The following is a 22,379-nucleotide window of genomic DNA, read 5'->3' as shown; positions in this document are numbered from 1 at the left end:
CATGGGTTCATTTAAGGTAATTTACCATCACAAACCAGTATACGTTTCCTAGTGGTTTAGGAATCTTATCTTGAGTCATCTCAGAGTCTGCTAAGATTTTCCAGCTCTACGTCTTTATTCTAGCATGACCTTGAAATGACAAGACTGCTAGAATTAAGATAATCTGCAATATTTTTAGCGTTTCCTCAAAAAGCCTCTTCATTCTGACCTATTCCGGGTTAATTATTGGTGTGCCGTGCCGACTTCCCCGTGTAGGGTTTCCTGTGCGGAGTCACAACGTGGAAATGGAAAATCTGCTGAATGGGTTAATGTCATGTAAAGGATTCTTCTGCAAATTCAATATTAACTTTTTACAAGCTACTGATTAAACTTTGAAAGATTTTGCAACATTGTAACATTTTCTGTGAATTTTGACCTTGAAACACCTTGTCAGTAGATGATTATGTCCGGCTCTCTCCGCGTGTCCCCTCCGGATGGAGCCGTCACTCCAGTCACCGTATGTGACAATGGATCTGATTGTACACTTACACTATTGGCTTTTTTTTTCTTTTTCTTCTAGGACCCAACACCTGGCACCACTCCTTTCCTATTGCACTGGATGATCATCAGTCGCCTATTGATATCAAAACAAGTGAAGCCAAATACGACCCAGCACTTAAACCATTGAGTATTAGCTATGACCCATCTACTGCAAAAGCCATCCTAAATAATGGCCATTCCTTCAATGTGGAGTTCGAAGATTCAGAGGATAAATCAGGTCAGTTTGTCTTTTTTTCCCGGATACGGACATATCTCTGTCATTTATGATAATGTAGCTGGGATTCTCAGCTCGGCGAAAAATACCACATCGTAAGGAATCGTGTTCTCAAATGAGTTCATATGGGGACATTCATATCATAGAGGATAATATAATCCAGCTCTTTAGTTCACCTATTCTTTCATTCATTCATTCATCTATTCATTTATTCATCCACCCATTCATCCATTCATTCAATCATTCATTCATTCCTTTACCCATTCATTCATTCATTCATTCCTTTACCCATTCATTAATTTGTCCAATCAGTCATTCGTCCAATCCGTCTTTCATCCACCCCATTCATCCATTCATTTATTCATTCATTCATTTATTCATTCATTCATCCACCTATTCATTCATTCATTTTTTCATACACCTATTCATTCATTCATTCACTCATTCATTCATTCATTTATTCATCCACTCATTCATTCCTTCATTCATCCATCCATTCACCCACCCTTCCATCCATTCATCCATCCACACATTCACTCATTTATTCATTCATTCATTCATTCATTTATTCATCCACCCATTCATCCATTCATTCAATCATTCATTCATTCCTTTACCCATTCATTCATTCATTCCTTTACCCATTCATTAATTTGTCCAATCAGTCATTCGTCCAATCAGTCTTTCATCCACCCCATTCATCCATTCATTCATTCATTTATTCATTCATTCATCCACCTATTCATTCATTCATTCATTTATTCATACACCTATTCATTCATTCACTCATTCATTCATTCATTTATTCATCCACTCATTCATTCCTTCATTCATCCATCCATCCACCCACCCTTCCATCCATCCATCCACACATTCACTCATTTATTCATTCATTCATTCATTCATTCATTCATCCACCTAGTCATTCATTCATTCTTACTAGTGATATTTCTCCACTTTTTTAATGCTTAAAAAGCCTTTGGCTTCATTCAGACATGTTTCTCTTGAACATGAAAAAATAGACAAGTTTTCATCAGTGTGTGGTCAGTGCATCCATTTTTCCCATTACTGATTTTCCCATATGTAAAAAAAAAATTGCAAAACCTTTTCCTATCTAATACAAGGGGTTGTCTACTCAGACAACCCCTTCTCAATTATTATAGTTTCCCTGTATGAAATATCAGCAGCCTGTTCTCCACTCCGGGGCTCGCATGCTGCTATGGTGCCGCCTAAGCGCTGCAGCCAATCAGAGGACTCTTCACTCATGCTTCCTTTAGATGTCATTGACATTGTCAGTTTTATCCAATAGGAGGTTAGAGTGAAGCAGCTGCTGATTGGCTGCAGTGCTTACATGACATAATGTCATGCAAGCCCAGGGAGACCTGGTGTCATGCGAGCCCTGGGAGACCTGGTGTCATGCGAGCCCTGGGAGACTTGGTGTCATGCGAGCCGTCGGATACCTGGTGTCATGCGAGCCTTGGGAGACCTGGTGTCATGCGAGACCTGGTGTCATGCGAGCCCTGGGAGACCTGGTGTCATGCGAGCCCTGGAAGACCTGGTGTCATGCGAGCCCTGGGAGATCTGGTGTCATGCGAGCCCTGGGAGACCTGGTGTTGTGTGAGCCCTGGGAGACCTGGTGTTGTGTGAGCCCTGGGAGACTTGGTGCCGACAAATATGAAATAGTATAGTGCCAGATGTGAGGACAGGTTAGTTTTATTTTATACGTGGCAATATTGCAATTGGTGAAGTGGTTTTCCGAGCAGTGGAGAATCCATTAAAAACAAACAGCATACTGATTGTGCACAGACATACATAGTCAGTGTGCTGTCTGTGGTTTTCACAGATGGACTTATTCCCCATAAATGATGACTTATTTAGTTCACTTTTATAGAGGGATTAATTACAAAGCACTTTACAGATGTGATCCTCACTGTCCCCATTGGGGCTCACAGTCTACATTCTCTATCAGAATGTCTTTGGGGTGGAGGGAACCAGCAAACCCACTCAAATACAAGAACATACAAACTCATTGCAGATGTTGTTCTTGGTGGGATTTAAACCCAGGACCCCAGCGCTGCACAGTACCAGTAATAACCACTGAGTCACCGTACAGTGCTAACCACTGAGCCACTGTGCAGTCCAATATGCTATGTGCTCTAGCTGTGAAAAAAAATGGATATAAAACAAAAGATAGTATGAGCGAGTCCTGACAGAGGTTTTCCCAATGTTCTAAATAATAGCATACGGCCAACGCTTGGTTGGTCATTGTATGATGCGGGACCACCGCAGATCCTCAGAGTGAAGGGGCCGCAGTGCTCGCTCATGTTCTCCAGAGAATTGCACCCCGACCCTCTTCTCTCACTCCCCATTCTCATATCGCCACTGTGAAGCGTAAAAGGACTTCTGTACCTTCATTATCATGTTTGGAAGGCTTGACCTCACCATATCCTATAAATATGCCATAACATCACATGATGGGAATACGCCTTTAATACTTTTATCCTAAGAGATTGATTATTCCACATATAACATTACCATTGCATAGATCTTCCATTAAAGCCCCTTTACCTGGATACGTGCAGGAGTCTTTTCAGTACCCCCCTAGGACGCGGACATACTGCACGCATTGTGCTCAGTGGTGAAAGGCAACCTAATCTCCTTGCTGGGAAGTCTTGTAGCGACCATGTACCTGCAGTGGTTACAGGTGCACAACTCAAGGTTACTGCCGGCTTATCTGCAATAGATATGTTGTGTACACAAGGCTTAGAAATGTTCAGCCGCTACTGTAATACTCGCTGCAAATAACACTTCTCGATACAAGGCAGCGGGACATTTATATCATGTGTCAGTGCTCACTGCAGAAGCCAGACAGGATCCATAGATGATCATTATTAGCGGTAAATGTGGGATGTGCCGTATAATAACTGCCCTCGTCTCTTCAGCCAGTACCAACCCTATACATAATCCCTGCAGCGCTGATGGTGTTTCTGTTTTCTACACCCTATATACCACTATACTATAGATGTGTAGCTACTTAGTATATTTTATATTGTTTGCATTTTTGTTTTTGTGCTCATATTTCGCTTGTACATCTAAAATATTTGACTTCCAGACATAGCAGAGCCTAGTTTATCAAATAGTGGAGAATTATGTTTCTCTGTGCAGAAAACGGAAAAGGAAACTGTTAAATGACAAATTCACATATCTATCAATCAATCTATGTATCTGAAAATTGTGACATGCATTTGTATTCATCTCCCACGAGTCAATAATTTGTAGGGCCATCTTTCTCTCCAATTACCTTTTGGCGTATGTCTCTACCAGCTTTGCACTATTAAAGGCTAAAATGTTTGCCCATTCTTTTTTGGGCAAACATTTTAGCCTTTGGATTGGATACTCCCTGTGTCCTCTACATAGCATGTGGAAGAAGGTGCTCTGGTCAGATGAGACCAAAGTAGAACTTTTTGGGGTAAATGCAAAACACTATATTTGCTTGGAAAACTAACACTGCACATCACCCTGAAAACACCATCCCCACCATAAAACATGGTGGAGGAAGCATCATGCTGTGGGGAGACTTTTCTTCAGCAGAAGCAGGGAAACTGGTCAGAGTTGATGGGAAGATGGATGGATCGAAATACAGGAGGATCCTAGAGGAAAACTTGTTAGAAGTGGCAAAAGACTTTAGATTGGGGCGTAGGTTCACCTTTCAGCAGGATAACAACCCTAAACATCCTGCCAGAGCTACAATGGATGGTTTATATGAAAGCATATTCATGTGTGTGAATGGCCCAGTCACAGTCCAGACCTAAATCCCATTGAGAATCTTTTTTCTTTATTTCTGCAGGTCAACGCGTTTCAAAGACATATCCGTCTTCTTCATCAGGACAAAAGAACAGTATAGCAACGTCCACAGAACAGGAGTAATATATACACTCCTAAGATGTGTCACGTTTACAAATGTGAGTTAGGAATCTGTGAGTCAGTCATTTGTAAACGTGGCATATCTTAGGAGTGTATATATTACTCCTGTTGTGTGGACGTTGCTATACTGTTCTTTTGTCCTGATGAAGAAGACGGATATGTCTTTGAAACGCGTTGACCTGCAGAAATAAAGAAAAAGGATTTCATCACATACTCCTCCTGGATTCATGTAGTGTCTAGCGCAGCATTAAACCCGGATTTCTTTTATCCATATTGTTTTATCTCTCGCTTCGGGGTTGCTGCTGACCACTTTTTGATATATGTGCACCAAGGAGTTGTGCCTGACACAACTTCAAGAGGTGAGTGTGCCTTTGGCACCATATTTGCGAAATCTTATACCTGGTAAGACCCTATGTGTGCTTTCTCTTCCACAGACAAATAATAGGGTACAGAGAAGAATGGGCAAAAATGTCAGCCTCTCAATGTGCAAATCTGGTAGAGACATCCCCCTAAAGAGTTGCAGCAGTATTTGCAGCAAAAGGTGGTCCTACAAAGTATTAACTTGGATGCTGAAGACAAACGCACTTTACAATTTTCAGATTTATATTTTTAAAATATTTAGAAAACCCCTTGTCATTTCATTTATACTTCACAAACACTTGCTACTTTGTGTTGGTATATCACAGAAAATCCCAATAAAATACATTTAAGTTTAAGGGTGTGACATGAAAAAATGTGGAAAAGTTCACGGGGCGTGAATATTTTTTCAAGGCACGGTATCTAATTATCGCCAGCTCTCTCACTATACATTCCTTCCATATCGCAGGTCGCTCCCTGCCCGGATATGATGTATTGTCGGATTTATTGACAGACTGCACTAAGTGAAGGAACAGTATTACAATGTAGTTTATAAGATCGTTATCTTTCACCTTGAGAGTCACGTTTCAAGGAGATCATCTACTTTATATTAGGAGATATTTACATTTTCCGCACCTGTGCAGTGTCCACCGTTCTCCCTGGCTCGCCGGCGCAGAGTCGGAGGTAATATAGGGTCAGGTAATAGAATGTGATGGCGGCTGAATGTACGGTGGATGCCGCGTTCACGCTCACAGCGTGCAGAGTCCCCAGACAGATATAAGGAGCGTGTTGGTGGCAATAAATTAAGCAGTTAATTATCGCACTCATGTAATATCCCGCGTCTGCAGGTGTTTATACACACGGACCTGGTGCCGTATTATGGCTGCGGCTGTGTAGGGACAGCTGGGAACTTTCCTCTATGTGCATTGCAGCACTGCGGTGCCGGCTCGTTAGTCGGAGGTGCTGTTCGGATCTTTGTGCTGCATGGTCACAATCCCAAAATGTATGAGCAGCACGGCCCCCGAGCCTGCAGAACCGTGCGAGTCACCAAAATAATTTAACGGATACATCCACAATTCGATGTAAGTAGCCGTCCTCCTGAAATGTATTCATTATGTGACCTAGTTTCTCATTTAGACTCTGGTAGTGGTTTATAAAGAGAGAGCGGCGCACACCGGGATCTAGACGCTGAGCATAGACCATTCCTGCGTCACGTATTTATGGTACAGTGCAGGAAGGGGTTAACTAACGTATGAAAAGTTCTGCTACTTTCTAGAATAGCTTTACATATCATTTTCTCACAATTTCCAGATTTCTGCCTGATTTTAGTAAATGGAGACATTATTGTTCCAATCCAGAGGATGCAAAAAGTTCCTAAAAATGTAACAGATTTCTTTCTATAGTGTTTCGAGATTTAACCCCTTCCAGATGCAGCCAATTTCCCTTTTTGCGTTTTTTCCCTCTTCTTCCATGAGACGTAACTTTTTTTTTTACTTCTCTGTCCTCATAGATGTATCAGGGCTCGTTTTTTGTGGGATGATTTGTGCCGTTCATTTTACCTCATAGTGTACTGGAAAATGACACAAAAAATTCCAAGTGCGGTGAAACTGGGAAAAGAAATGCAATTCAGACTTGTTTTTTGGAAATTATTTCTACGGCGTGCATTGTCGTAAAAATGACCTGACAATATGATTCTGTTCAGTTAAAGGGGTGGTTCACTACTCTGCAATAGTGGACACATCACTTTTAAAGTGATAGAGGAAACTTCTTCTAAATACCTTGATCAGCCAATTCTGCCTGTGAGCGGCGCTGTTGCAGTCCGCTCATCCTCGTTACATAATCCCCGGGCTCTGTCACCTCTGAGATCCGGTGATGTCAACTTCCAGTTGACCCAACATCACTGAGGCCGGCCCCAGTCTTCCTGAGTGACTGGGCTGTCAATCTCCCTGCTGTCTCCTTCACTATAGAGCACCGCAAGCAGAAGCGATGCTGGGCTGTGACACTGGGCTGTGACGAGCGGTGAAAAGCCACCAAAGCCCGTCACTCAGGAAGACTGGGGCCGCCTCAGTGATGTCAGGTCAACTGGAAGTTGACCTGACATCACCGCATATCAGAGGTTATGAAGCCCGGGAGGGAAGGGGGGGGTCACTTTATGGAGATTAATGGACCGCAGTAGCGCCGCTCACAGGCAGAATTGGCTGAACAAGATATTTAGAAAAAGCCTTCCCTATCAGTTTTGCAGAGATGTGGCCACTATTGTAGAGTAGTGAACCACCTCTTTATTAAGATGATACCTAGCTTGTCCAGATATTTTTTTTTTCATTATTTTAAGGAGGAAAAAAATTCCCTGAACTCTGACAAAAACATTTTTTTAATTGTGTCGCCATTTTCTGAGAAACGTAACGTTTTCACTTTTTGGTTAATGGAGCTGTGTGATGGCTTATTTTTTGTGGGGCAAGACATCATTTTTATTTATATCATTTTGGAGTAAAAAAGACATTTTGATCACTTGTTACAGCAATATTTGTGGTATTGAGGTCATAAAAAAACATATTTTTTTTTTTTTAATTTTTAATTTTCTTTCTGTATATGAATCGGGTTAATTTTTTTTATAAAACAGTTTTAATAGATTGGGCTTTTCTGAACCGGCGATACCATATATTGTATGTGTAATTTTTTTTTCATTATTAATTTTATTTTTAGCCTCTATGGGTCTCAGATGTGTGTACCATAGAGGCAGTTTCCATACAGCTCGTTCAGTCCAGATTACAAGCATTGTGCGAATTTTGAAGAAGATCTAATGACCGAAACGTTATTATTTCACACATTTTTCTTGCCAAATAAATTTACAAATTTTTGGTGCCAACTTTGTGTGCCGGATTAATTTTCTTATTATATCGGGTTGGACCCTATCCGAGCACCGAAAAATTTTCATTTCCAGGAGTGCTGTACTTTTATATTTTTGATTATGTCCCTTTAAGCACCAGTTGTCTAAGTTTTCAAGACAATGACATGACTGGGTCTATAAATGGCTCATGTACTCGGAGATTTCCAGCATTTTTGATGTATAGACATGAACAGGTCATTCCAATGCCCATAAACGTCTGTTAGGAAAGATACTAATCACCATCCATCAGTGTTAGCGGGATGTCTGTACTAGATGTACCGTATAAATGCACATACCCTTGGGTAAATATCTGTAGAGTTATTAGATTTTTTTATGACTTCATTTCATCACTAAATGAATGTAGATGTATTGCAGTATTGAGCCAACATATCAAACAAGACAACTAACCTGAAGCCCTTAGTTCCCAGTGAGGAGGCCATATCTAAACCCACAGCATGGCGGTGGAGACACAGGTGGTAGCTCCATGTTGGATGGTCTCATCACCCTACAGTGAGTATCTTATGCCATGGGGCCTTCACACTCACCTCATTTACTTATGTTTCTGTTAGGCTGCTTTCACACATCCGGTTTTTGCTGAGCGGCACAATACGGCGCTTTGCAGAAAAACCGCAACCGTTTTTTTTTGCCGCCGGTTGCGATTTTTCTGCATAGACTTGCATTAGCGCCGTATTGTGCCGCATTGCCTTGCTGTTGCGTCCGGTTTTTGCCGGATGTGGCATATTTTGTCCATGCGGCGGCCGGATGGAACGTTGCCTGGCACGTTTTTTTGTGCGGCGAAAAAAAAGCATCGTGCCGGATCCGGCACGATGCGGCGCGATTTACAATGCAGGCCTATGGACGCTGGATGTGGCGTCCTGCGGCAAAAACCGCATCCGGCAACCGGATGCGGTTCTTTGCACTGCGCATGCTCAGTGTCAAGCCGCATCCATCAAAAAACGGACGGGCCGCATGGAAAAACTTATGCAACGGATCCGTTTTTTTCGCCGCATCCGTTGCATAGGTTTTTGAGGCAGATTGAGCCGCACTGCAAAAACCGGATGTGTGAAAGCAGCCTAAAGGGGGCTTTTCACGCTATGACATTGCTAATGCGAAGTCGTTGGGGTCACGGAATTGGTGACGCACATCCGGCCGCATTAGCGATACCGTTGCGTGTGACACCTATGAGCGATTTTGCATCGTGGCAAACGTGCAAAATCGCTCATCGGTGACATGGGGGTCCATTCTCAAATATCGTTACTGCAGCAGTAATGAAGTTGTTCCTCGTTCCTGCGGCAGCACACATCGCTCCGTGTGACACCGCAGGAACGAGGAACCTCACCTTACCTGCCTCCCGGCCACAATGCGGAAGGAAGGAGGTGGGCGGGATGTTACATCCCGCTCATCTCCGCCCCCCCGCTTCTATTGGGCGGCGGTTCAGTGACGCAGCTGTGACGTTGCTGTGACGCTGAACAAACCGCCCCCTTAGAAAGGAGGCGGTTCGCCCGTCACAGCGACGTCGCCGGGCAGGTAAGTACGTGTGACGGGTCTGGGCGATGTTGTGCAGCACGGGCAGCGATTTGCCCGTGTTGCACAACAGATGGGGGCGGGTACCCATGCTAGCGATATCGGTACCGATATCGCAGCGTGTAAAGCCCGCTTAAGACACGGCACGTCTCAACGTTGAAATTACAATAAGTAAAAGTGTGATAATAGAAATCACAGGCTGAATAAACGTGTTACTGATATAAAAACCATGTCAAAGTGGAAGCATCATCTTCTCGATTTATGGTATGTTATCAATCAGGTTATTAATGGTTATCTGAGGAATGTTCTGCTGCGCTGGGCATGTAAATCGACCTGCTTTTACAATTGCCAATCAATGACGTCCCAAATGTGGTCGATGGGAGACAAGTCCAGAGAAGCTGGAGGTCATGGTAGCACGTGTAGACCACAGCTGCTCACAGTAGCACAAACAACATACCGCCTAGAGTTGTACTGAAAAATAGCTCTTGGGAAACTTTCACATTCCCTTGTGATGGTCTTTTCATGGTGTTACCTGTTTTTTCTCCAGCCTAATCTTTGGCTATCATTGCATTGCAGACAAAATTGGGATTTATTGCAGAAGAGGACGGACATCCATTCCAGCCTTTGAGAGACTGGTGGTGTGAGCTCATTGGAACAACTGTTGCTTAAAGGGAATCTGTCACCAATTTTTTAACCCCTTATTTGAGAGCAGTATAATGTAATTTTGTTAAAATCACTGATTAATCAGCAGTAGATTAACATTACAGGACTACTTGGTGTGCTACCAGGTATACAGCATATTCATGAGCTCTCTATATCTGCTAGATCTTTAGCAGCGAAAACATTGATTTTATTAAAATGACAGCAAACATCTCAGTAAGTGACACATCACTGGAATCAGGGTCTCTGTCTCTACATTATGCTGCTCTGAGATGGAGGAGCAAAAACCTGTTGATAGATTCCCTTTAACTTCTGGTTTGTAGCTTAATGTCATGCAAACTCCTTTTGACGGCTTGAACGGACCCCTCCAGACTTCCTTCCACATACAGTCACAGCTCGGCGTTACATTGATTTAGTCGTGAAATCAGTGGTATGGCCATTTCTCCAGTGTCCCAGTAGCTATTAGGCCACATGTTGCTCATGCTACTGTGAGTAGCATGTATAGACTATCTGTGCTACCTAGCGTCTCCACACTTGTCTCCTATTGAGTATATGTAGAATGCCATTTGCCACCAATTGCAAAAAAGCTGCCAGCAGCGGATCTTGATAATTTGCCCAAGTGCATTCAGTGTGACAGAACATTCCCAGACAACCATTAATAATCCCATTGATAGCAGTCAAGCCTGTACATACAGGGATTTCTGTGCATGGCACACATACTTGATACTGAATACATTGAGATGTTTTGAAAATCGTGTTCCTATTTTTTACTCTTTTCCATATCATTAATATTTCTATCCATCCTGTGATTTCCACAACTTAACAACTTCCCCTGGTTGGTGTTGCAGCTTCATTACTGAGGAGTTTACTCCATCCCACATAAGCCTTATGTAAAAAATGGCAGCGTGCCACGAAGAAAGACTGGAAGACTTATTGTATGTAAAGGGATCAATAGCTGTCACCATTATTGCGTTATCTGTTTTTATCATTATTGGACTTCGTTATATATTGCGGTAATTTATGAGCAGCATTATCTTGTATTTCTCTCAATCGGTTATGTTTATTATGTGCCTGCGTGTCATAGCTTGGACCATCCCACCATTTAATGGCTCCATAGGGACATCTCTGGTTACAAAATGATTTTAGGGTAGTGACCCATGGCATTATATAAATAACCCTGCGACGCGTAGCCCTCCATTGTAGTAGTTTGTGAAAGTATTACCGACTACAAGGGCGTCCAGTGTCCCGTCCTGCTCCGCTCCTTCTACATTTGCCTATGACTTTGCCTGCCCGGTTACAAAGCTTTCTTTGTCTGTGTTTATTTAATTGTCCGCTGTGCCACTTTATGAGCAGCAAATTGCTAACGAGCTGTCAGGATGAGATTCATCAAACACGCTCAAAATCCCAAAAATAATTCGCTGTGATAAAATAAATACCGAACCTGTGAACCTGCTCATATCTTGCGGCTTCTGACATGTTCTGTACTTTAATTTCTAACATTCTGCCCCCCTTTAATTGAATGGGTCTGTTCACTATTCTGTTTGCATGGATTTGCCATTATTCCTGTTTAGTCAACGATTAAATGACATCATATACATTTAGTGGCGGAGACATGGCAGCGGATAACGCTGCATTATCATTTCTGAGGTTCTGATTTCAATTAGTCTTCTGCTTTTCCCTTATCCCTGACTTTAATCAGTTAATTGAAATGCTTCATGCTTAAAAGGGTAACCATCGGTTTAATTTTTCTTTTAGAAATCAATGGTACATAAGAAAAAAAAGCGGCTTTGTAATATATCCTATCAGACAAATTTGCTTCTTTCTTTGCCAGAAATGATCAGTCGTTATCAAAATTCTCAATGGTGCTGATGAGATTGTATGATGATGGGAGGAGCTAGAGGCAGAGGGAGGAGCTGGAGGGAGAGGGAAAAGCTGGAGGCAGAGGGAGGAGCTAGAGGTAAAGGGAGGAGCTAGAGGCAGAGGGAGGAGCTAGAGGCAGAGGTAGGAGCTAGAGCAGAGGAAGAGATAGAGGTAGAGGGAGGAGCTAGAGGCAGACGGAGGAGGTAGAGACAGAGGAAGGAGCTAGAGGCAGAAAGAGGAGCTAGAGGTAGAGGGAGGAGCTAGAGGCAGAGGGAGGAGCTAGAGGCAGAGAAGGAGCTAGAGGCAGAGGCAGAATCTAGAGGCAGAGAGAGGAGCTAGAGGCATAGAGAGTTGCTAGAGGCAGAGAAGGAGCCAGAGGCAGAGGGAGAATCTAGAGGCAGAGAGAGGAGCTAGAGGTAGAGGGAGGAGCTAGAGGCAGAGAGAGGAGCTAGAGGCAGAGAGAGGAGCTAGAGGCAGAGAGAGGAGCTAGAGGCAGAGCGAGGAGCTAGAGGCAGAGGGAGACGCTAAAGGCAGAGGAAGGAGCTAGAGGCAGAGGGAGGAGCTAGAGGCAGAGGGAAAAGCTAGAGGCAGAGGGAGGAGCTCGAGGCAGAGGCAGAAGCTAGAGGCAGAGAGATGAGCTAGCACTAGAGTGAAAAGCTAGAGGCAGAGGCAGGAGCTAGAGGCAGAGAAGGAGCTAGAGGTAGAGGGAGGAGCTAGAGGCAGAGAGAGGAGCTAGAGGCAGAGAAGGAGCTAGAGGCAGAGAAGGAGCTAGAGGCAGAGGGAGAAGCTAAAGGCAGAGGAAGGAGCTAGAGGCAGAGAGAGGAGCTAGAGGCAGAGGGAAAAGCTAGAGGCAGAGAGAGGAGCTAGAGGCAGAGAGAGGATCTAGAGGCAGAGAGAGGATCTAGAGACAGAGGAAGGAGCTAGAGGCAGACGGAAGCGCTTTAGGCAGAGGGAGAAGCTAGAGGTGAAGGGAGGAGCTAGAGGCAGAGAAGGAGCTAGAGGCAGAGGGAGAAGCTAAAGGCAGAGGAAGGTGCCAGAGGCAGAGGCAGGAGCTAGAGGCAGAGGCAGGAGCTAGAGACAGAGAAAGGAGCTAGAGGCAGAGAGAGGAGCTAGAGGCAGAGGGAGAAGCTAAAGGCAGAGGAAAGAGCTAGAGGCAGAGAGAGGAACTAGAGACAGACGATGGCGCTATAGGCAGAGGGAGGAGCTAGAGGTGGAGGGAGGAGCTAGAGGCAGAGAGGGGAGCTATAGGCAGAGGGAGGAGCTAGAGGCAGAGCTCTGATCCCTTCTTTGGTTTACATAGAATCTCATCAGCACCAACTGCTATCTCCTATCTCAGCAATGGGAAAGTCTTCACTGAAGGCCCCCTTTACACGTCAGTGCAAAAAATGAATGTTTTGCACTGTCCGTTGTGGAGTTCCATGGGCCATCCATGTGTCAGTGTGTGTCATTAGTGTGCTGTCCGTGTACTAGCCTTGTGACATCCTCCGGATAGCACACAAACAACATGTACTTGTGTATTTACCTGTCTCTGGTGCTGCTGTCACACTTACGTCTGGGTACACAATCAGTGCAGTGAATATTCATGAGGCATAATGAGCAGGACCCGGAAGCAACAGCAGTGCCGGAGACACTCAAGTATAAAAATCCATTTAATTTGAATGAGGTGTCCTTATCAGTGTGCAGTCCGCGTGACATCAGTGCTGCCGGCCAAAAACGGACATATCGCCGTGTGGAGCACAAAGACACATATGTGCTCCACACAGACAAACTGTCTATGTCAAAAGACAGATGTATGAACAAACCCATTGAATTTAATGGGTCTATGTGTGTCCTTGTCTCCGGTACGTGTGGAAATGGACATCAGAGAATCATTCAGAAACTGCAACGGTCTCTCCCTGGGGTGCCTGCAGACATCAAGCCTGTGTGTTGTGGTCTGTGTTTCACGGATGACACATCCGAGCTCCTCGAATACCCGAGCACCCTGATTCTCGATTGAGTAACAAGCAGTGCCGAGCACACTCGCTCATTACTAGTGGCCACAAACATAAGAATTTTTTTTTTCTACTACAAAGGTGATCCCATCCCCACCTTCTATCTAACTCTGTTGATTAATAAATACATAGATATATAGCTTAAAGAGAGATTTTAATGAAGTACATTTTTAGGCCCCCTTCACACGCACGTGTCTCCGGTACGTGTTAGGTCCATTCCTGCACGTACCGGAGACACAGGCACACGTAGACCCATTAAAATCAATGGGTCTGCGCACACGTGCGTGTTTTGACATGGAACGTGTGTATGTGTGGAGCATATGCGTGTCCATATGCTCCACATGTAGACATATCCACGTTTTCTTCGGCATCACGGGTGTCACACGGCCCGCATACGGACCACACGGATGTAGTGTGGATGTGGTCCCGTGTGACACGCGCCGGAGAAAACTCACGTGTCAGAGAAAAAAATAACAAATCTTTACTCACCTTTTCCAGCCCTCCTGTCTCTGCCGCTGCTGTCACTTGCTGCCGAGCGCCGCTCATTATGCTCATTTAATATTCACTTCACTGCGGTCGGCAGCAGCACCAGCGGGGAGTCGGCAGGATCGGAGACCGAAGATCAGCACCACGGACAGCGACGCCAGGGACAGAAGTTAAAGGTTTTCGTTCTCCGTGTGTTATCATGGATAACACATGGAGAACACACGTAGTGTCATTAACACTACTCACAGAGGGGAAAACGCACCTTTGACACATCCGTGAAACACGTGCGTGATTTTCACGGACGTGTGAAGGGGGCCTTAGGCTGTATTAGTCTTAAAAACTAAGTATAAATATGGCACTTTTTTCTCCTACTGTTCATGGAAAAAAAAGTTCATGCGTCAGTGAGGTTTTTTTTATCATCCAAAGGAGATTGATGTAATTATTAGGGATGAATGAATACCTCAAATATTCGGCTTCGCGAGTATTCAACGAATAACTCGCCGCTATACGAATATTTGATGCCCAATGTAAGTCTATGGGAAGCCCGAATAGTTCCGAATAGTTGTTATTCGGGTTTCCCATAGTCTTACATTGCGCATCGAATATTTGTGAATGGTCGAATAGCGGCGACCTATTCGGCAAATATTCGCGAAGCTGAATATTTGAGGTATTCGATCATCCCTAGTAATTATCATTATTTTTCAGTTCAAAGTTAATGCTGCTGATGTGTTTATACCCCTGCACTATTAGAGCTATTTGCAAAACTTATAACCTTTATGATTCACCTCTTCTTTTTTTTTTCATTGTCGCCATAGAGAATTTTGGTCACATGTGATTTTTTTTTTTTGGAGAAGTTTTCCCCTCCCCCACCCCAAAAAAATATCAGACTAAAAATTCTGAGCGGTGCCGAGATGGGAAAATACATCTTGGATGAAAAATTACCTTGGTCAACAGACGATATTGTCTTGAATCGGTTGTCAAGGCAACAAGTCATTAGATAAAACTTCTGCAAGAACAAGTAACTTGCATCAATTTGATCTTGATATCAAGGATTTCATAATAACGCTCTTAAGTCGTTCATCACATTCAATCAGATATAGTATATTGAGCCTGGTCTATTATAGAGTAGAGGATATTGGACACAAGGGGATAATTCACAGATAAACTTCCATATTTTCTCTTTCAGATAGTTGCCCTGAAGTCTGGTGTGATTAATTGATGATCATTACAATATGAAGGAAGTATTTCCTATTTCCTGGTGATAATCAGATTTTTAACATCTTTTACCAAAACTTAAAGGAAAAGAAATGTAAATATAAAATATAGCTTTTATTGTATCAAATTTAAGAACATATATATATATATATATATATATATATTTATTTATTTATCTTTAATAGTCTCAATCGTAGATGCCAATATGCACCTTATATTGACACTAATAATGCAGCTCGGAGAGAAACTGCCGCGACAACATAAACTCTTGGAGCACTTTTCATCAGACTACTGACTTCTTGAAGGGGAAAATATACAGTGTGTCCAACCATATCCTGTCCACCGCCATTAACTTGAGAACGGCGGCAGCTATAGGCATAGAAGTGGTGTCTAGGTATAGGAAAGTAGCCATGTGCTACTCAATGAAACCATCTATAGCGCCACCTGGTGCAAAACAACGGAGTTAGCATTTTTATCTTGAAATCGGAATGAGAAAGAGAAAAAGTGACATACAAAGTTGTAGGGCATCATCAATTTGTAACGGGGTGCCAGGGGCGCCTCTGGGCTTGTAGTCGTGGCCCCTTCTGTCAGGCTTACCCCTGGCTCCGCCGTCACTATCGGGACGGGAGATGTCTTGGTGGGGCAGAGTGTGGTGGTGCAGATGTCGTCCGGCGCACAAATACTCTTCAGGCATGGTTCAATGCAAATAACAAACATGTTTTATTCTTCGCAATTCTCCACACTTGGCAGTAACAAAAGACATGCTGTGGCGCTTCCTTTAGCTGAGGGAAAGCATGCCCTAGCGTCCCCTCAAGTGGGTGACTTGCCTGACTACTCCTCTTCGCCCGGCTCCCACTTCTGGCTACCCACAGCCCGGACCCACACCGGGACTGCTTCGCACTATGAGGTTCCACCCGCTCCTTTTCTTTCCGGCTTCCCTGTTCTTCCAGCTCCCTTCTTTCTTTCTTTCTTTCTTTCTGCCCACTCAGCTCCACACTCTGCCCCTGGCTGTTTCTTCTCTCCCGTCCCGGACACAACTGCCTTCAGCACACACTTCCTTTCCCCCTAAGCTGCCGGCTCCTCCTCCCTCCTCTACAGTTTCTATGGGGACAGCATTAACCACTTCAGAGAAAACCTGTGCTTCCTTGTAAGGGGTCTGCCCACCCCTTACAAATTCAATACGAATCGACACCTTGCTTACAGAAATGCTATGATTAGAACCTGTAAAACTCACAAGACTGCGGACGGGAAGCGATACCTCATGGAGACCTTCCTACAAGTCATTGGGTATGGTGGCTGCGTGGAGTGGCCTCCACGCTCACCTGACCTGACCCCATTGGACTTCTTTCTGTGAGGTCACATCAAACAGCAGGTGTATGCGACCCCTCCACCAACATTGCAGGACCTACGACGACGTATCACAGATGCTTGTGCAAACATGTCACCTACTAAATTGCACAACGTGCAGCAAGATACAGTATGCTGTCCAGAGTCCAGTGTGCATTGCAGCTGACAGTGGCCACTTTGAGCATTAACGTTAAATGAGCGCCATATGCGTGACCAGCATTCAATGTTTTGGGGGGGAGTCATGGGTTTCATATCATAGCATTTCTGTATGCAAGGTGTCGATTCATATTGAATTAATGATGCCCTACAATTTTTTAATTTACTTTTTTTCTCTATCTCGTTCCGTTTTCAAGGTAAAAATGCTAACTTCATTGTTTTCCACCAGGTGGCGCTATAGGTGGTTTCATTGCATAGCGCATGGCTACTTTACTATACCTGGACACCACTTCTATGCCTATAGCTGCTGCCATTCTCAAGTTAATGGCGGTGGACAGGATATGGGTGGACACACTGTATACACTTGCCCCATGGTCACAATAGAGTCTGCCCCCAACCTCCTTTAGAATAAAATTAAATTTGATATATTCAAGGGCACTTGCTATTTAAACTTTATTAAAGAGAATCTATTAGGTGATTTTCTAATACCATACTGTTATCTTTAAATATGGCTTAAGAAATCCTTTCAGAATCAGTAGCTTTTATAGCTCTCCCTCTTCCTGTTATCTTGTTGTAAGCGCAGTAGAATTCAGTGTGACCTAGTAACTAGTCAAGCATATGTAAATACAAACTGCATATTCACTGCTCCCTCCTTCCATCTCTCAGTGCTGCCATTAGTGTTTCTAAATCTGAATTAATTTGCACTGCTGCCTCCACCCATACTACTTTCCACCTCTCTGTGCTGCCATCAGTGAAAGCAAATCTGAACTAAATTTGCCCTACTGCTCCCACCTCTACTCCCTCCCACCTCTCAGCAGTGATAGTGAATGCACTGGGAGGTATGTGGGGGTCACAGTGAATGTTTAAATTGTATTTACATACACTTGACTAGTATGCAGGAGACACTAAATTCTATGGAGCTTACAGCAAGATAACAGGATAAGGTAGAGCAATAAAACTTACTGATCCTAATAGGTCTCCTTAAACCCTATGTAAAGATAACATTAGTATTGTACTGCAAAATCACCTGACAGATTCCTTTTAGGCCGAGGCTACATGGAGATAACTGCGTGTCATCGCATGACACTCGGCTCACGCTGACAGCACAGTGGGAGCCGAGTGTCATGCAAGGGTCATAGTGACTGTGGTCCAATCGTGCAATCAGACCACAGCTGCGGGGGATGGACCGGCGCTGAGAAGAGAGAGGCATTTATCTCCCTATCTCCTCCGTTGTCGGCTATTGCGATTCTCTCTCTGTACTCGCGTTACACTGGTGTAATGCGAGTGCAGTGCGATGTTTCTCTCACCCCATAGACTTGTATAGGTGCGAGTGAAACAGGATCGCATTACACCCGCAGTATGCTGTGACTGTTTTCTCAGTCCGATTAGGGCTGAAAAAATAAATGCTCATGGGAGCGGGCCCAGAGGGTAATATTGGTTCGATAGGAATGCGATTTTTTTTATCGCATTACACTCACTCCGTTTTCTTGCCGTGTGTCCTAGGCCTTAATCTGATCAGATTCATAATGATTTATTCAAACAGATACACGAATTGAAAAATATGCAGGTCCGTCATCTTTTCTCCACCAGTTATACATTCTCTATCGCTAGACTTCTTATAACCTACAAAGCCATTTGTTGTGAACAATGCATCTGGCCCTTTTATAAATGCTTATGTAGTATCTGCCATTACTACCTCTTGTGGTTGACATTCCCCAATCATACTTCACTAACTGTAAAGAACCCTTTCCTATTTAGCTGCCGGAATTGCCTTTCTTCCACCTGTAATGAATGTTCCCTGGTCCTTGGCAGGAATAAGTCATGTTCCAGTCCTTTGTACTGACCACTTCAGTATTTCTGCATATAAATGAGATCTCCTCTGAGGCGTCTTTTTTCTAAGCTAAAGAAGCCCAACTTTTCTAACTTCTCATTATAAGAGAGGCCTCCCATGTTGTTTAATAATCTAGTTGCTGGCTTTTAACACTGCCTAGGTTTCCAACATCCTTTCAGAATGTGGAACCCAAACTTGGATCCCATAGTAAAGATGTAAGATTTTATTTTAAAGGGGTTCTTTGTTTTTAAAGCATATTAGTAACCAAAACACACATCTAAAATGCTAAAGCATGCAAACCATGAATGTAAGACTATAGACATGCATTACTGCTTAAGAAAATCTAGGAAAATTGAGATATTTAGCATACAAAAATGGCCATTTCTATATCTGCCCAGTAGCCGCGTCAAGGCATATCTCGTATATTGGGTACCTACCCTAATGCCTCTCTCTGGGTTAAAAACTTCCATGTGTATGGGCAAGTAGGAACCTGTTACTAGAGAATAAAATCATCTATGGCCAATGGGGGAATGGTACAAAGTCAGAGGGCATCTAGACAAAAAAAATTGATGGCTCTCCCAATATGCAGTCTGAACGAGTGCAAAACTGAACATGACATATAATAACAAAAAAAGAAGAAAAAAATATATGTTCATCTTCAGTTTTGCACCTGTTCAGACTGCATCTTGGGAGTGCCATACGTTTTTTGTCCAAAACACACGTCTGTGCTGGAAAATATGTTGCCATTTTTGCAACCAATAGATATGATCATAGCCCACTATTTTAGCTGATCTATATTACACGTATACACCTGTCCTGCCAAAACAAACCCTCTTATCCCCAATACGTTAGGTGAGTCCTCTTTTTACCCCCCACCCCCTGACATGCTGAAAGGAGTGGCTCCCAGTTTGAGGGACTCAGTGCAACCATGTATTTTAATGTCACTCATTTATTTGAAAGGGAGATTGTAGGTGCTTGACCCCTGACAAAGCTGACTGCTGGTGAATCCTTCTTCAGGGTGGAGGATGGCCAACCCCTTTAATAATAGAATAGTAATAGAACCCTTTTATAACCTACTAGCTGTAGTACCCGGGCGTTGCCCAGGATAGTAACTGTCTCTCAGTCTCTTTTCCCGTGTCTGTCTGTGTTTATCTCTTTCCTCGTGTCTGCCTCTTTCCTCGTGTCTGTCTCTTTCCCTGTGTTGGTCTCTTTCCCCATGTCGGTCTCTTTCCCAGTGTCGGTCTCTGTCTCGTTCCTTGTCTGTCTCTTTCCTTGTCTGTCTCTTTCCCTGTCTGCCTCTGTCTGTCTCTTTGATTGTCTCTCTCTGCCTCTTTCTGTCTCTCTCTGTCTCCCCACCGACATCATTTTACCTCGCATATAAGCTTCTTATACTAACAATGTCCTTTGTTGCCTATAGCAACCAATCACAGCTCCTATTAATAACCTAATAGCTTGCAGCTCCATTGACTTTAAAGTAAGCAGGTTTTTTGGAGAGTAACTGTAAAGCGCAGGGTTAAATTTTCTCGTCAAAACATAGTCTATGACGTTCCCTGAGTCACATGGGGTGTCTGTGCAAGATTTTGTGATTGTAAATGCGACGGTGCGGATTCCTTTAGCGGACACACACACACACATACACACACACACACACACACACACACATACATACACACATACACTCAGCTTTATATATTAGATTTAGTTCCCTATTGAAAGTGTACAGTAAAATGGGGCTTTTATTTGTTGCTGTTTACATCTCGGCATGCAAAGTATTTGCTAGTTTGTGCCAGTTATTAATACGCCATGGTGCATTGCAGTATACATCACTGCAGACTTTTCAAAGCTTGTCCAAAATAATTCGTCTAATCAAAGAGCTGTAAACTGCAGTTTTGGTTGTCAATGTCACTCGTAGGACGAACCAAGCGAGCAACCCTCTGTTCTGTCTGTCGGAGACGTCTGTCGTAGAGCTCCTTGGCATTGGACAAAGTACCGCTGCATACTTAAAGTATATTACCGCTGAAAAAAACAAAAACAATATATCATACGTCCACTAAAGTAGGAGAAGAAGACATATTGTCCCAGACAATTCCATTTCATGGTTCTTCTCTAATGAAATTTGAAGTGATCTTAACTTAAGATGCATAACAATAACAACATTGCTTTACTACAATCTAATTACGTCTTCACTTGGCGGCATTATTGAACAACCTAATGGCAATTCTAGAGTCAGATTTCTTGACGCCTAAAATGGAAAAGAATGGGCAAGACGTTGCAATGGGGTGATTAGCGGGTCTGCTCCATCAGGACAGCTAACTCAAAGATTTTGTAGTATGTATTGTGCGCTCAGGTTCACACAGTCTTCTACATTTTTTGCTGTCAATAAATATAGATGGCAATCACTTTGAAATCCAGAATCTATAATTACTTGTTAACGCTTTGTGATCAATGGTCTTATCATATAACACAGGACATAACATCAATAAGGTCTTATAGATTTTTCAGTGAATCATGCTGTAGGAAATAGACCCTGGGGACAATTAATTAATTGGCTTCAAGGTCAAGTCCAAATGGGGTTTTCTACTCTTCTGATCTTCTGAACCCTCAGGGACCCCTGACTATGTCAGATCCATACATAATGCTTATGGTCCACATGGGTTCAGATATGTAGTTGAATTTCCACCATGATTTTCCAGATGGAAAATCCGCTGTGTATTACAGCAGCAGTAATGTGAATGAGGTTTGCAAAATGTCCTTATTCATTGTATAAATGGATAAGGACACGTAGATCCGAAACACGTTTGTGTGTAAACTTGGATATTCCTTGTTATGCGGGTTCTTCTGTTTTTCTGAGATGAAAATTTTTTAAGAGAATTTGAAATAAATTTTGGATTTTATGGAATTTGGTGCCGGAATTTCCTCTCCTTCTATATTACTGCCCAGCTGACACGGCTGCATTCCGCTGCATGGTTCCATGAATGGATGGGTGAGCTGACAAAAAAATCCCTTTTTTGCCTTAATTTTATTCATTTTATTCTTGGTACAGTAAATCCACAGCATTTCTTCAGTGGAAGACCCAACAGAATTCACATGAATTGTTGCGGAATTGCAGATTTTTTTGTAGTCGAAGATCTGTAGAGGGAACGTCCCACGTTTATGTAGCCTCAGAACTCGCTATATATTAGATGACATTTTATCGGATAGTACTCAGACTGATGTTATTCAATGGGGCAGTGCTGACGCCAGATTATTTTCACTGACCAAATCTGTCACTGAAAATAATCACAACATTCTACAATTAGCAGTGCAAATCGGATGGTACGCACCCATTCAAGTCTATGGCTGCGTGAAACAATTGGACTGCTCTCAGAGGACATCTGAATGCAGTCC

General features: G+C 43.2%; 1 protein-coding gene across 1 annotated transcript in view; it reads left to right on the top strand.

Moving 5' to 3' along the window:
* LOC142317114 (carbonic anhydrase 2-like) overlaps positions 1-22,379 on the top strand; it is a 74,609-nt gene that overhangs the window by 7,464 nt on the left and 44,766 nt on the right. The window contains exon 3 of the mRNA XM_075353122.1: positions 560-757. Within this exon, the coding sequence (XP_075209237.1) occupies positions 560-757 (198 nt within the window). The remainder of the gene's footprint in view (positions 1-559; positions 758-22,379) is intronic.

This window comes from Anomaloglossus baeobatrachus, chromosome 6, assembly GCF_048569485.1.
Source record: "Anomaloglossus baeobatrachus isolate aAnoBae1 chromosome 6, aAnoBae1.hap1, whole genome shotgun sequence".
Classification (NCBI taxonomy): Eukaryota; Metazoa; Chordata; class Amphibia; order Anura; family Aromobatidae; genus Anomaloglossus; species Anomaloglossus baeobatrachus.
The sequence above is the reverse complement of the archived record's forward strand: the minus strand, read 5'-3'. Positions and strand labels throughout refer to the sequence as shown.